This window comes from Podarcis melisellensis (genome assembly GCF_964234715.1).
Source record: "Podarcis melisellensis genome assembly, chromosome: 9".
Classification (NCBI taxonomy): Eukaryota; Metazoa; Chordata; class Lepidosauria; order Squamata; family Lacertidae; genus Podarcis; species Podarcis melisellensis.
The window spans coordinates 74,395,872-74,408,988 of NC_138541.1; the positions used below are offsets into that span (position 1 = coordinate 74,395,872).

Sequence of the window (13,117 nt, forward strand, 5' to 3'; positions counted from 1 at the left end):
GCAGGATCTCTGATGCTCTGGAGCAGGGTTTCCCAACTTGGGTCTCTTAACTCCCATCATCCCAAGCTAGCAGGAGGACCAGTGGTCAGGGATGATGGGTGCTGTAGTCCAAAAACAGCTGGAGACCCAAGTTTGGGATATCCTGCTCTGGAGGATCAGCTATTCTGTGCCTCTTAGACATCTAAGTCTAGAACCTTGTAAAACCCATAAAAGTTAATTGCCCAATTTGAACAATACTATTGGCTTAATAAGCGGTTATGAAAAGAATTGCCCAGGAAATCTTGGAGCAATGTAGTATCCTAAATCCCTGTTTGAATTGGCTTTGAATCCTGACTTGTTCAAAGGCTGGCAACCATCACAGGGCGGGTTACAACATAAAAATATGAAACACAAAACTTAGAGTGATGAATAGGCACTAGGTCTAATGAAGTTAATAAAGAGATTCAGCTGTGTCCTCTGTGACTTGATAGTTAAGAATGAGGGAAAGGAGAGAAGCCCTGCTGAATTCAAGAGCAGAAGCTGGGCTCTGAACTGTAAAAACAATTTAACACCAGTATTATTGTTTAGTCATTTAGTCGTGTCCAACTCTTCGTGACCCCATGGACCAGAGCTCGCCAGGCACTCCTGTCTTCCACTGCCTCCCGCAGTTTGGTCAAACTCATGCTGGTAGCTTCAAGAACACTATCCAGCCATCTCGTCCTCTGTCGTCCCCTTCTCCTTGTGCCCTCAATCTTTCCCAACGTCAGGGTCTTTTCCAGGGAGTCTTCTCTTCTCATGAGATAGCCAAAGTATTGGAGTCTCAGCTTCAGGATCTGTCCTTCCAGTGAGCACTCAGGGCTGATTTCCTTCAGAATGGAGAGGTTTGATCTTGCAGTCCATGGGACTCTCAAGAGTCTCCTCCAGCACCATAATTCAAAAGCATCAATTCTTCGGCGATCAGCCTTCTTTATGGTCCAGCTCTCACTTCCATACAGACTACTGGGAAAACCATAGCTTTAACTATATGGACCTTTGTTGGCAAGGTGATGTCTCTGCCTTTTAAGATGCTGTTTAGGTTTGCCATTGCTTTTGTCCCAAGAAGCAGGCATCTTTTAATTTTGTGACTGCTGTCACCATCTGCGGTGATCATGCTTATGTTCTGATTTTGCTTCCTTACTCAACAACTTTTATTAATTGGAATACTTTTGATTGATTGATTTTTATTCCACAGAACCACTGAAAAGGTGCTATGAATGGTGAATCTAGAGCAGAGGTGGTAACCTCACCACCTCCAGCAGCCCCTCACAAAGAGAGGTATTTTGATAGAGTGGATGAAAATAACCCAGAGTACTTGCGAGAGAGGAACATGGCTCCTGACCTACGCCAGGATTTCAATATGATGGAACAGAAGAAGAGAGTCTCCATGATCCTTCAAAGCCCAGTAAGGATAAATATTTAGGCATAACTTTAGAAGAGAGCTAACAAAAAAAAATCAGTTTTTAAAACATTTCCTCAAAAAGGCAGCATTAAGTTGTGTGGCAGAATTCAAAGTGTCTTAAGGCAACATTGTGTATGTTTGTGGCACACAGGAGCTCCTCATTTGTTTTTTGCAGTGGCAGGTACTTTTGTTGCCTTGGAGTCCTCCAGATCCCAAGTTTCAATCAAGTTCAGGCTGATTTATTACAGTGGACGATGAAATGTTTTTGGGAATGGCTTCCTGTTGGTGAAAGCATCATAACAGCCTTTTGCATTTTACAGTTCCATTGTATTTTTTAATTATGCTGTGTATTGCCCAGGCAACTAAGAAATCTACTGAATGACATAAATAAATCCCAGCTATGGTCTCATTCCAGCAAGCATCCATGTTTTCTGAGTATATTGCCACTGAAACCGGGGTGGGGGTGGGGGGGGGAGTGAAACCATTTAGCTCTGGTGTCATTAAGGTATCAGGAATTTCAGCAACTCTAGGCTGCTTTATACAAAATTATTTTCTTGTACAATATAGTTTCCATGTAGAAAATGACAGGTTACATCTGGTGATACAGAACAAAAGCCACAAGTTTGTGTAGCACAAAGATACAGCCAAATCGAAATGTAAACTTTACTTCTTAATGCTGTATCTGTGCCGTTTGTTGTACACAAGTTTAGTAAAATTGCTCTTTGTGAAGCAGTCCTCAGTTGTGTTGAGCTGCCAACTTGCAGTAAGAGTAATTCTCAGTTGAATAAGTTGGTTAAAGCTTCTCGATGAAATGTACTATTTATTTTTGAAATATTTCTGCCATCCTTCAATATAAATATTCTCATAGCTGCTTAAGCAATAATAATACAATACAACAAGAAACTAACAAAATTTCAAAATTTGGATGAAAACTGGCAACAACATTAAAAAGAATCATAGTTAACTGTTGAAAAACTTCAGAGAATAAAAAGTCTTTGCTTAGCACTTTAAAATACAGTGAAATAAACACAAGGTGAGCCTATCTAGAGGAACAATTCCCTAAACAAAGGGAGAGTCCTCTTCCAGACATCACACACCTCACTTCTCGCCATGAGAGCACCCGATCCCAGGATGCAGTCAAGCTGCTATGAAGCTACTGGGTTTAAATAACAGTAGTATATGGGGCACAATGTTGATAAGAACTTGTGTGTCTGTCTCTTCTGCCTCAAGTCCCTTTTTCAGACAGTGCACCAAAAAAGCAGGAGCAGGCTCAATAATTATTCCTAGAGAGATGCTTCTGTCTGTGAGAAGCATTAATGACAAGAGATGTGGAAAGGACGAATTAAGAGAATCCAATTTACTTGAGGTTCTCCAGTATTTCGGTGTCTAACATGGTATTCTGTTGTTAGGCATTTTGTGAAGAATTGGAATCGATGATCCAGGAACAATTTAAGAAAGGAAAGAACCCAACAGGTCTACTGGCTTTACAGCAGATTGCAGATTTCATGACGACAAACGTTCCAAATGTCTACCCAGCAGCACCTCACGGTGGAATGGCTGCCCTTAACATGAGTGAGTTCCAGCAGATATTTCGGGAGTGAATTCAAAGCTAAGAGTGGACTAATCCAAATTTGAATGTAAACAGTGCAGTTTTGAAACAACTCTTTTAGTGAGAACTGGCTCTAATTTTGTTTCAAGAATTTATTGTATTAAGATTAGGAAATTAGGAGATGTTGTAGTAAGTGCTGGAATGGTTTTGTTATGCTTCAGTGAAAGAGAATAGATGTAGATTTCAGTTTTAAAAGAGAAGTTCCTCATTAAACGGGTGTGGTGCCTTGCATCAGCTGAAAGGATTCAGATTTCATATTGTGAATTGGCTTGACTATGGTGTTAGCCTCCTGTTGGAATGAGAGTACGGCCACACCATTTAGACATTGTTATTAAGAGATGTAAACCATATTGGGCATGTCTTTCCTTTTCCCCAGGTCTTGGCATGGTGACCCCTGTGAATGATCTCAGGGGTTCAGATTCAATTGCTTATGACAAGGGCGAGAAACTGTTGAGATGCAAATTGGCAGCCTTTTACAGACTAGCTGACCTCTTTGGGTGGTCACAGCTTATTTACAATCACATAACAGTGAGTATTAAATCATCTATATCTATATTTCTCCTTTTTATTTGTTGTTTAGGGTAGAATAGGAATAACCAACTTTGGAGGAGTCCAGTCGTTTGAAACAACTTAATTTATTTCATACAACGCTTGATTTTAAAATACCTCATAGCGGTTTACAAAACTTTATCTGGCCCTTAGTGGCCCTTATCAATTTTGGATCTGGGTGTAATAGAAAATTGTCTTCATTTCATTTGCGGGAGATAGGGAAATGGGTTTTTGCATGCAGTTCATATAACTTTGTGTGTTGCTGTATATTTATGTTCTGGAAGGCAAAAGATCATTGCTTCTTGGGGGGATCTTTCAGAGACCTTTTTTTGCAGTTTAAAAAACCTGTTTTAATTTTGACCTTTATTAACTATTTTATTGTATGTTGTATATTTTTTGTAATCTGTTTAGAAGTTTTATTTACAGTTAAGGGATATACAAATTATGTTAAAGAAAATTACTTAGTTGGTGAATGTTCTAGCTCCTGGTTATAAATACTAAGTACTGTACCAGCGATGATTTTATTGCTAGTTTTTATTAAAAACCATGGGTGACCATGAAGGGATTGAATTGCTTTAGGTCCTGGAGTTGTGCCCATAGAATAACCCTAACACCACTTCCCAAAATTAAGAAGTTGTCTGTTCATGGTTAAGAGAACAGATGAAATGGTAAAGATTCTAATACTGAAATTCACACTGCAGTTTGGAAATATTGGTTGCCTGCTGATATGTCCCAACTAATTCAATAAAAAGGAGATTTGAAAAGTCTTCATACTAAAATAAGATTTTGGATAGAAATGAAATTTAATAAACAGTAACAATATTTATCTTACTATAAGCAATTTTTTATGCTCCATTGACAAAGTAGTGGGACATCTACTGTATCTCTTTTAAAATCTAGTATAACTTCACATCTTAAGTGAAACCATTTGGCCTGTGTGCTCCAGATGTCTATACTGTGAGTAATTTATTGGCACCCATGTCATTTAACGCTTGAGAAGAATGAATAGCATCACAATGAGCTTACTCATGTGCCAAATAAGCATTAAGCTACAGCTGTAGTAAGAATTGAAGTCACTCTTGTATTTTATTATAAAGCTTAATTGTGAAGAGGTTTCCAGACTTCTGATTTTCTCTCGTAGTTTTTAACAGTTGAAGCCCTCTGAACAGTGATGGAGGAGGTGAAAATTGGTGATAATAGCTTATTCTCCCTATTCTGTGAGAAGCAAATTTTGCTAGGTTGCCAGCCCTTCCACAAATAGCAGTCCCTACACAAAGACTGCTCTTGATCAAATCATTGTTTTCCCAAATCTGCTGTCTGAATACCAAACATATTAGGATGTGCATGTTTTCAAAAACAGATTTGTCTTATTCACACTTTACATTTTTGTGAGCGTACCTTAGATGTGATTTGTGAAGCAATTCATGGGGAAAGTGTTTGGCATTTTTCCCTTCTTGGGCCTGCCTGCTGGAGCCAGCAACAGAGAGAGATGGAGAGAGGCAGTGTCCCAACTAGAAAGAAACAAGGCTTTGAGAGGAGGCTGCAGTTCAGTTTTGTCTTTCCCACCGTTGACTTCTCCTGGTTGGGCAGACAGAGCATAAGCCTGCAGTCCTTTGCCATATGCTTGGTGCTGTTTGTTGTTGGCTCATCCTCTGGGCCAAGTGAGTGACAGACCCACACCCTGCCCTGATCTGTGTAAGAGAGGGGTGTAACACTTCACAGGTGAAGACCTCAAGGATTACCTCGCAGGAGATAACTTTAGAGGATCTGTCACATTCTCCAGTGTCTTTCCTCCCAGGCTATTTCATACTTGTATGAAATCACTCCTGTTCATTGCCTGGCGGTGAAAGTCTCCCACCCTGAATACTTATTTTCCAGGGATATTCCAGGGAATAGATGTTTTTTCAGGGTTATTGCAGGGGGTAGATGTGTATGTTATAAATGTTCATTTAGTTAGAAGTACTCTTCCTCTTTATTTAAGGCTGGCTAAAAGCCATCTGCTTTGATGGGGGAAGAATGAGCTGGTCCTCTAATTCCAGTTCAATGCCATATTCATCCCCAACATGTTCATTAAGTCTATCCCTGCAGGTGAAGGAAGGAGATGGGTTGGGCATGTTTTTCGAAACTTGGCCATTACCCCAATTCCTACAAACTGGAAGTGGGCTGCTGAAAAGGCTGTGTAAAATCTCTTTAACTAGCCGCTTGGCATTGAGGTAGAGAAGATGGAAACTGGGTCAGCAGCCTTCATGAATGAAGTTAGAGTTCTCTTGTGTGCAAAGGGTTTTTTTCTTCCTGTTCACACCAGTTTTGCTGATTAGATTTGAGACTGCAGGATAAACGTAAATAGTGGCTGCTTTGGGAATGTTCATAGGTTTAAAATTAAGTGACGCGTCTATTCTGGACCCTTCTAGAGTCCCTTCACTTCTCATTAGAACTTCATAGGTATTATGAATTGAGTTAAGAGCAGTTCATGTGGATCTCACTGCCCTTCATTCTCACAGCTGGTAATTGTCATTGTGCTATAGGCATTCTGGCCCAGAGACGACAACTTCTATTAGCCAGACCAGTGTGACCAATGGTTAGAGATGATGGGAACTGTAATCTAACATCTGGAGGGCACTAGGTTGGGAAAGTCTGGTCTAAACTCTCACTAATGTTGGTAGTCTGAGTGTGAAAGCATTGACGTTCCAACATGTATTGTGAAAACAAAGTATCTGTATTCTTACATGTACTTATGTTCCAAGTTCTCAAGTCCAGGAGGGAGGAAGACAGTCTGTTCTAGATGGGGTTACACTCCCCTGGAAGAAGCAGGTTTGTTGCTTGGGGACGTTTCCGAGCACAATTCAAAGTGTTGGTGCTGACCTTTAAAGCCCTAAACAGCCTCGGTCCAGTATACCTAAAGGAGCGTCTCCACCCCCATCGTTTTACCCGGACACTGAGGTCCAGCACTGAGGGCCTTCTGGCAGTTCCCTCACTGCGAGAAGCCAAGTTACAGGGAACCAGGCAGAGGGCCTTTTTGGTAGTGGTGCCCTCCCTGGGGAACGCCCTCCTACCAGATGTCAAAGAGAACGACAACTACTAGACTTTTAGAAGGCATCTGATGGCAGCCCTGTTTAGGGAAGCTTTTAATGTTTGATGTATTGTAGTGTTTTAGTATTTTTTTGGAAGCCAACCAGAGTGGCTGGGGAAGCCCAGCCAGATGGGCGGGGTATAAATAATAAATTATTATTATTATTATTATTGGGATACTCCTGGATCCAACATGGTCACTTGAGGCCCTGGTGGCCTCAGTGGCTAGGAGTGGCTATTTCCAGGTACAGCTGGTTCACCAGCTACTGCCCTTTTTGGGCAGAGGTGTCTTGGTCATAGTACTCCGTGCTGCATCCAGATTGGATTATTGCAATGCACTCTACATAGGCCAGCCCTTGAACGCTAGTCTGAAACCTCAACTGGTCCAAAATGCAGCAACCAGATTACTGGCCGAAGTCGCTTGTAGAACTCTTACAACTCCTATTCTAAAACAGTTGCATTCAGTGCTAGTTCTTTTCTGGGCTTAATTTCAGGTGCTCCCTCTTGTTTTTAAAGCCCTAAATGACAAAGGCTCCATATATCTGGAAGACAACCTCCTTCCTTACAGACACTCCCAGGTGTTAAGATCAGCAAAGGGGGCCCTCTTGCGGTTCTGCCTTTCTCAGAAGTTCACTTGAGGGAGGGGGCCCAGGAGAGATCATTCTCTGTGGCAGACCCTAAGTTATGGAAGGCCCTCTGGCCTGCATCTGGCTTCTTTATATGGTTTTTATTCTGTATAATACTGTATAAATGCTGAAGACACATCTCTTTACCCTAGCTCTTTCACATCTAAGATATGTGTTGTCAGGGCCCAACCTATTCCCCCAACTGTAATCTGTTTTAATTGTTCTAATTGTAACAAGCCCTGAGAGCTGTTGGTGAAGGGCAGGTAATACACTTTTACATCCTACTACTACTACGTGTAATAATGACTTTTTCCAGTGCATCTGAATTATATGCATTTTGCAATTTCTAGATTTTGTCTTTTTTTTTGTAAATCAGTTATTTAAAGTGATGTTTCCTTGTTTCTACATACTCAGTTTTCATTCTTTTTTCTTTGTCTTTTTTGTAGGTCAGAGTAAATTCAGAGCAGGAACACTTTCTCATTGTGCCTTTTGGGCTTCTCTATAGTGAAGTTACTGCATCCAGTCTGGTAAGTGAAAGACTCTTTTGTTCAAACAAATCAGAATCCTGAACATCGGATCACAATACAGCTCCATTTAGATGTGACTGAGCACTATTGAAGGCAATGGAACAAGTTAGTCATTAGTAACTTAAGGCCGGTTGCTATCAATATAATTTGGTCACAACTGACCTTGGATTGGGACTGTAGTATTTAATCACTCCATGTCTTATGCGCAAGGGTATTCTGCCCTTTCTACTTTTAAACTTTTAATCTTATAATCATCCATCTTGTTTGAGCATCTGTTTGGGCAAATGGACTGCTTATATTAATATATATGTTTAAATCAAGATTGATGGGATAATTTTTATTATTAATATGAGCTCACTTGACAATGTTTCCTTTTTCCTGTATCTGCAAAATAATAATAATAATAATAATAATAATAATAATAATAATAATAATAATGTTGAATTTGTAACAAGTTCTTCCCTACAGTCAGTTTGCAAGCTATTTCTTTGTGGTATTTATATAGTCATATCAGTGGGTTGTGCGCCTGTGCAAAGAAGCATCTAAAACTTCTAGCACTTTAGGAAATAGGATCTAGCACTTGTCCCTTCCTTTGAGTGAGCAGAGCCCATGTGGTAAGAGCAAGTACTGGTAAGCACTTTACTACCCTGTAGTTTTCCTTAGACCACTGCCTGAACAGCATCTCACCACCTGTGTTTTTGGGAGCTAAAATTAGTTAAGTAGAGAGTTAGGATCACCTCCTTGTAAATTATACTCATTCCTTTTTCTTGTTTGCTGAACACTTGAGATCTAGATGCTGCATCCTTTCCTACGTAGCTCAGGGTCCATCCCCACCCCCATCACAGGAATGGGGAAGTGTGAGAACCCGGTTTCTAAAGTTCTGGAAGTTTTCAAGATGTTAGTTTGCACAGACCAGAACCTGTATATTAGACAGCAAATAAGATCACTCAAAGAGTGCTGGTTTTACTGGTAAATTATTTGCGTTGCATTCACACAGCAGTTCATTACAGTGGTACCTCAGGTTACATACGCTTCAGGTTACAGACTCCGCTAACCCAGAAATAGTGCTTCAGGTTAAGAACTTTGCTTCAGGATGAGAACAGAAATCGTTCTCCGGCGGCATGGCGGCAGCAGGAGGCCCCATTAGCTAAAGTGGTGCTTCAGGTTAAGAACAGTTTCAGGTTAAGTACGGACCTCCAGAACGAATTAAGTACTTAACCTAAAGTACCACTGTACTGGCATTTCTCTAAATGTTAATATGCACATTATATTCAGGCTTTCACATTACATAAAAGCCACTTTTAGAAATCTAGTGGAATACAGCACAGGTTCAGCATTCATTTTGGTGTTACTTGCTTCCAGAACACAATCAGCTTGCAAGCGTGGAATTTCTTCACTGACTGAGGCCCTGCAGGATGCTCTGCAAGGGACCTTCATTTAGGAAAGCAGGTTGCAAAGCCTTGTGCCCCCCGTTGCCCCTCCCCTCAACAGGAGAGGCTCTGAAACTGGTTTTCCCTTAAAGTAGGTCAGTTGTGGAGCCTCATCTCCCCCCCCCCCACCAAGGATTGCCTGCTCCCCATAACAGCTGTGATCCTGCAAGATATAGGGGTGAGGTTCCACTAGTGGCTTTCCTCAGCTACCCATCCCACGGATCAACTGCAATCCAGCAGGTTCTGGGTGATGCACCAGAAGCTGTTTCCTTAAAAATAGCTGCTTGTGGGGATCAACACACACAACTGCTCAACATTTGGGTTGAATTGGGGTGTGTGGGTGTGATACTGCGCAAAGAGCTTTCCCTTTTGATCACGCATACCCCAGCAATGATACCTCTGCTCATCAGCTGTTGAGCAGAGGTAGAATCCTGATTATTTTTACCTACCTTTCACACTGCATTACCTGCCGGCTTGAATGAAATTTAGTGTAATATGGTGGTATGCGGGGTGTATTTATCTCCCTCCTATAGATCTTGTTCTGTGTATGTGTGCTGTAGAAGCTTCAGCAAAGCAGTTAAGCTCTTCAACACAAAACAGCTGTTCTTAGCAGAGTTGTTTTACTTGGCACACACATTCTATATACAGGTTGCACAAAGGCGTTTCTCTCTCTGGTCCCAGAGAGGGTTCTGTACTTCAAAGTCCTTTTCAACCAAAGTCCATTAGCAAGTTCTAAGTTCAGTTGTTTGGAGACCTGAACAACTTGACGGAATTCTCTGAGTTCTGAAGTCTGGCAGTTCTCCAACTTCTTCTCAGATGATCTCTTCAAAAACTATTCACACAAAAACACAGTTCCAGCAGATAGCCTTCAAGTCCTGCAATCTCTTACCACGACTCTCACTGTGGACCCTCACTGTGTGCAGTAACCTGAGCCTTTTCATACACGAACTTACTTGCCTAATCGGTTCAGTAACATGCATGAGAGAGGAACCAGATTCATCCAGGTGCATTGTGGGGCATGAGTCAGCATCACCAACTCATGTGAATTTAACTCAATAAACACTTTCCTTAACATACAGGTACTGCAGTGCAAGAAGAACATTAGAAGGTCAGGACAGAAGCACTAATGCAATACACACCCCATGCATGAATGCAGTCTAAGACATGTTTTTTTAAACATTTCTTTTTTTAAAAAAACAAACTTTCTAATAGTGTTAATATGAAAATGGTAAGAACTCCTAAAAAGTTGCAAAATCCTTCTAATGTTGAATTGCACAAATGTTTTAGGTGTTATGAATGACATTTTAATCCTGCTTTCAACATGATTACTGTTCTTTTCATCATCAAATAAAAGAATATGTGAAAACCTATAAAGATGCAAATAATTCTGAAAAGCATATTATCTGTCTGTAAAGTCTCCAGTTGGCTGTAGTCATTCCATGGATCTTGAGCCTCTTAAAAAACCCCTCTAATCTTAACAAACTTTTCTCAGATATATTGAGAGAATGTGGTGATTTTTCATTATCTGGGCCCAAATATTTTGATGATTAAAATTAGGTATTCGTTTTCCTCCCCCACATTCCACCATAATAAAGAACTATGCTTGCAGTGCAAACTATTTCTAATGTATTTGTGTAAACACCTTCGAAGAGTAGCATGAAATAAACCCCTGTAAAAGCCTTTTCAGTGGGAGTGAGGGACACTCCCCCCCCCGCCGTTTTCCCCCTAAGAAGAGAAACTGCCAGCAGCATCTCCCTGCTGCTTTCACCCCTTGTGAAAGCCCAGTGCAAAGGGAAAGAAGCCCCTTGCCCCCCCTCCTGGGGGTACTTGCCAGAGTGGGTAGGGTGCTCTGGTGAGCGACTGATCAACTGGTTTATTCCTCTCCTTATTTGATGTGACTGCTGCTTTTGTATCCATCTTATATTTGCTTTCATTGAGGGGGATTTGAAAATACTGAGCCTGTTTCTCTCCTGCGATAGGACGGTAGGCTCATTTCTAGAATTAATGCTATTTTATGTTACCAGGTTAAAATAAATATTCAAGGTGATGTTGTTGATCGCGGAAGCACTAATTTGGGAGTTAATCAGGCTGGCTTCACATTGCACTCGGCTATTTATGCAGCTCGACCGGACATTAAGTGCATCGTTCATATTCACACGCCGGCAGGAGCAGCGGTAAGAAGCTCCTTCTTCCTCTAGTGGTGGGGAAATTTCATGTAAAGTTCTGCACTGCACCAGTCCAGGGGGAGAAAGAACACATGTGGTACTTATTCCCCAATCCAGAAAAGTAGGGGCATTGAGGGGTAGAAATTACAAAGCTTTTTAAAATACAGAAAATAAACCCTAAATGTATCTAAGAGAAATAAATTTTCATATTTAAAATTCTTTGCATTTACTCTTTAAACTTGAAAGCACTGTGTAGGAAGGTCAAGACGGCATAACCCAGCATAGGACACTGTCTTCTTGGTCAGTCTTGGGTGGGAAGAACAGATTACCCTAAACTTCAACACAACAGCCTTCTAGAAAAAATTGACACATTTGCTTCATCTGATGGGGCCTTTGGAAGTTGTGTTCTGCAGAGGACTATGCACCCCAAAAGAATCTGTCTTAGAGGATTAATGAAATTAGGGTTTACATCCTGGGATGCATTTGTTTTTGACATTCCTATGCTAGCTGTCCTTTTCTAGTTGAGGAGAGAAATGGAAAATCTATACCAGGGGTGGCCAACTCCCAAGGGACTGCGATCTACTCACAGAGTTAAAAACTGGCAGTGAACTACCCCCTTTTTGGGGGTTCAGGTCAAAGCTGTTGAGCTTTTTTTGGTGGGTTGGGGGATCTACCAGTGATCTACCACAGACATCCAGTGATCTACCGGTAGATCACGATCTACCTGTTGGACATGCCTGATCTATACTAACTGCTTAATTTCTGTTGTTCAGGAGGGCGGTATGCTGCCCTGTGTCTTACCAACTTTCTGTAGGTCGGTAGATGGAGTTGTCTGCTTACATCATTAAGTAGAACAGAGTCTCTCTGTGTGTTCTGTCTACCACAGATATGTTTTATTCCATTAGGACAAGGGTGAGGAACCACTTTGGGGCAGAGGGCCAGATCCAGAAGTGGCCAGCCCGTTGCAGGTCTCATTGGCAGGTGTATGTAGCTGCACAGCTAACATAGCAGGTGCACATGTAAGGTGTGGAACCTGATCCCTATCCAAATCAGCATGGCTTGAAATTGGTGCCCCTTTCTTGTAATAGACAAAGTTTTGATCTTATTTTATCTGAGGAACTAGCTCCTGTCTATTTCCTACTTCCTCTCTCTGCTTCCCTGTGCATGGGCCTGCAAAGTTTGTTTCTATTTCATCCCACTGGAGGTTCTTCAGTTTCATATTTTGCCTCCTTAGGTCAGGTTATGTTCATTTTTAGAGTTTGTCTAAGGCAGGCATGGGGAACTTTGACCCTCCAGATTTTGTTAACTGCAACTCCCATCAACCCTAGTAAGTATGGCCAATAGCAAAGGGTGATTGGAGTTGTAGTTCTTCAACGTCTGGAGGGCCAAAGATTCCCCAAACCTGGTTTAGGGGTTGATGAGAGGAGCGCCTCTTCTGGCAGTGAAATTTGGAGACTGCCTTCCTAGCCCTGAAGGAGGGGCCTTTCTCCCTACTGTCATCCTTCAGCCAAGAATTTCTTTTTCTTCGTAAATGTCTATTTATGAAACCTGTTGTCATCTTCTTAGGTGTCAGCAATGAAAAGTGGTCTCTTGCCAATCTCTCCAGAGGCACTGTCTCTTGGGGAAGTAACCTACCATGATTACCATGGGATTCTTGTAGATGAGGAGGAGAAAGTGTTGATTCAGAAGAATCTGGGCCCCAAAAGCAAGGTCAGTGTCCAAACG

General features: G+C 41.4%; 1 protein-coding gene across 5 annotated transcripts in view; it reads left to right on the plus strand.

Moving 5' to 3' along the window:
- ADD1 (adducin 1) overlaps positions 1–13,117 on the plus strand; it is a 47,878-nt gene that overhangs the window by 9,202 nt on the left and 25,559 nt on the right. For all 5 annotated transcript variants that reach the window (XM_081925594.1, XM_081925598.1, XM_081925596.1 and 2 more), the window contains exons 2-7: positions 1,211–1,420; positions 2,827–2,989; positions 3,403–3,554; positions 7,717–7,797; positions 11,252–11,401; positions 12,959–13,102. In XM_081925594.1, coding sequence (XP_081781720.1) covers positions 1,229–1,420; positions 2,827–2,989; positions 3,403–3,554; positions 7,717–7,797; positions 11,252–11,401; positions 12,959–13,102 — 882 coding nt within the window. In that variant the 5' untranslated portion in view covers positions 1,211–1,228. The remainder of the gene's footprint in view (positions 1–1,210; positions 1,421–2,826; positions 2,990–3,402; positions 3,555–7,716; positions 7,798–11,251; positions 11,402–12,958; positions 13,103–13,117) is intronic.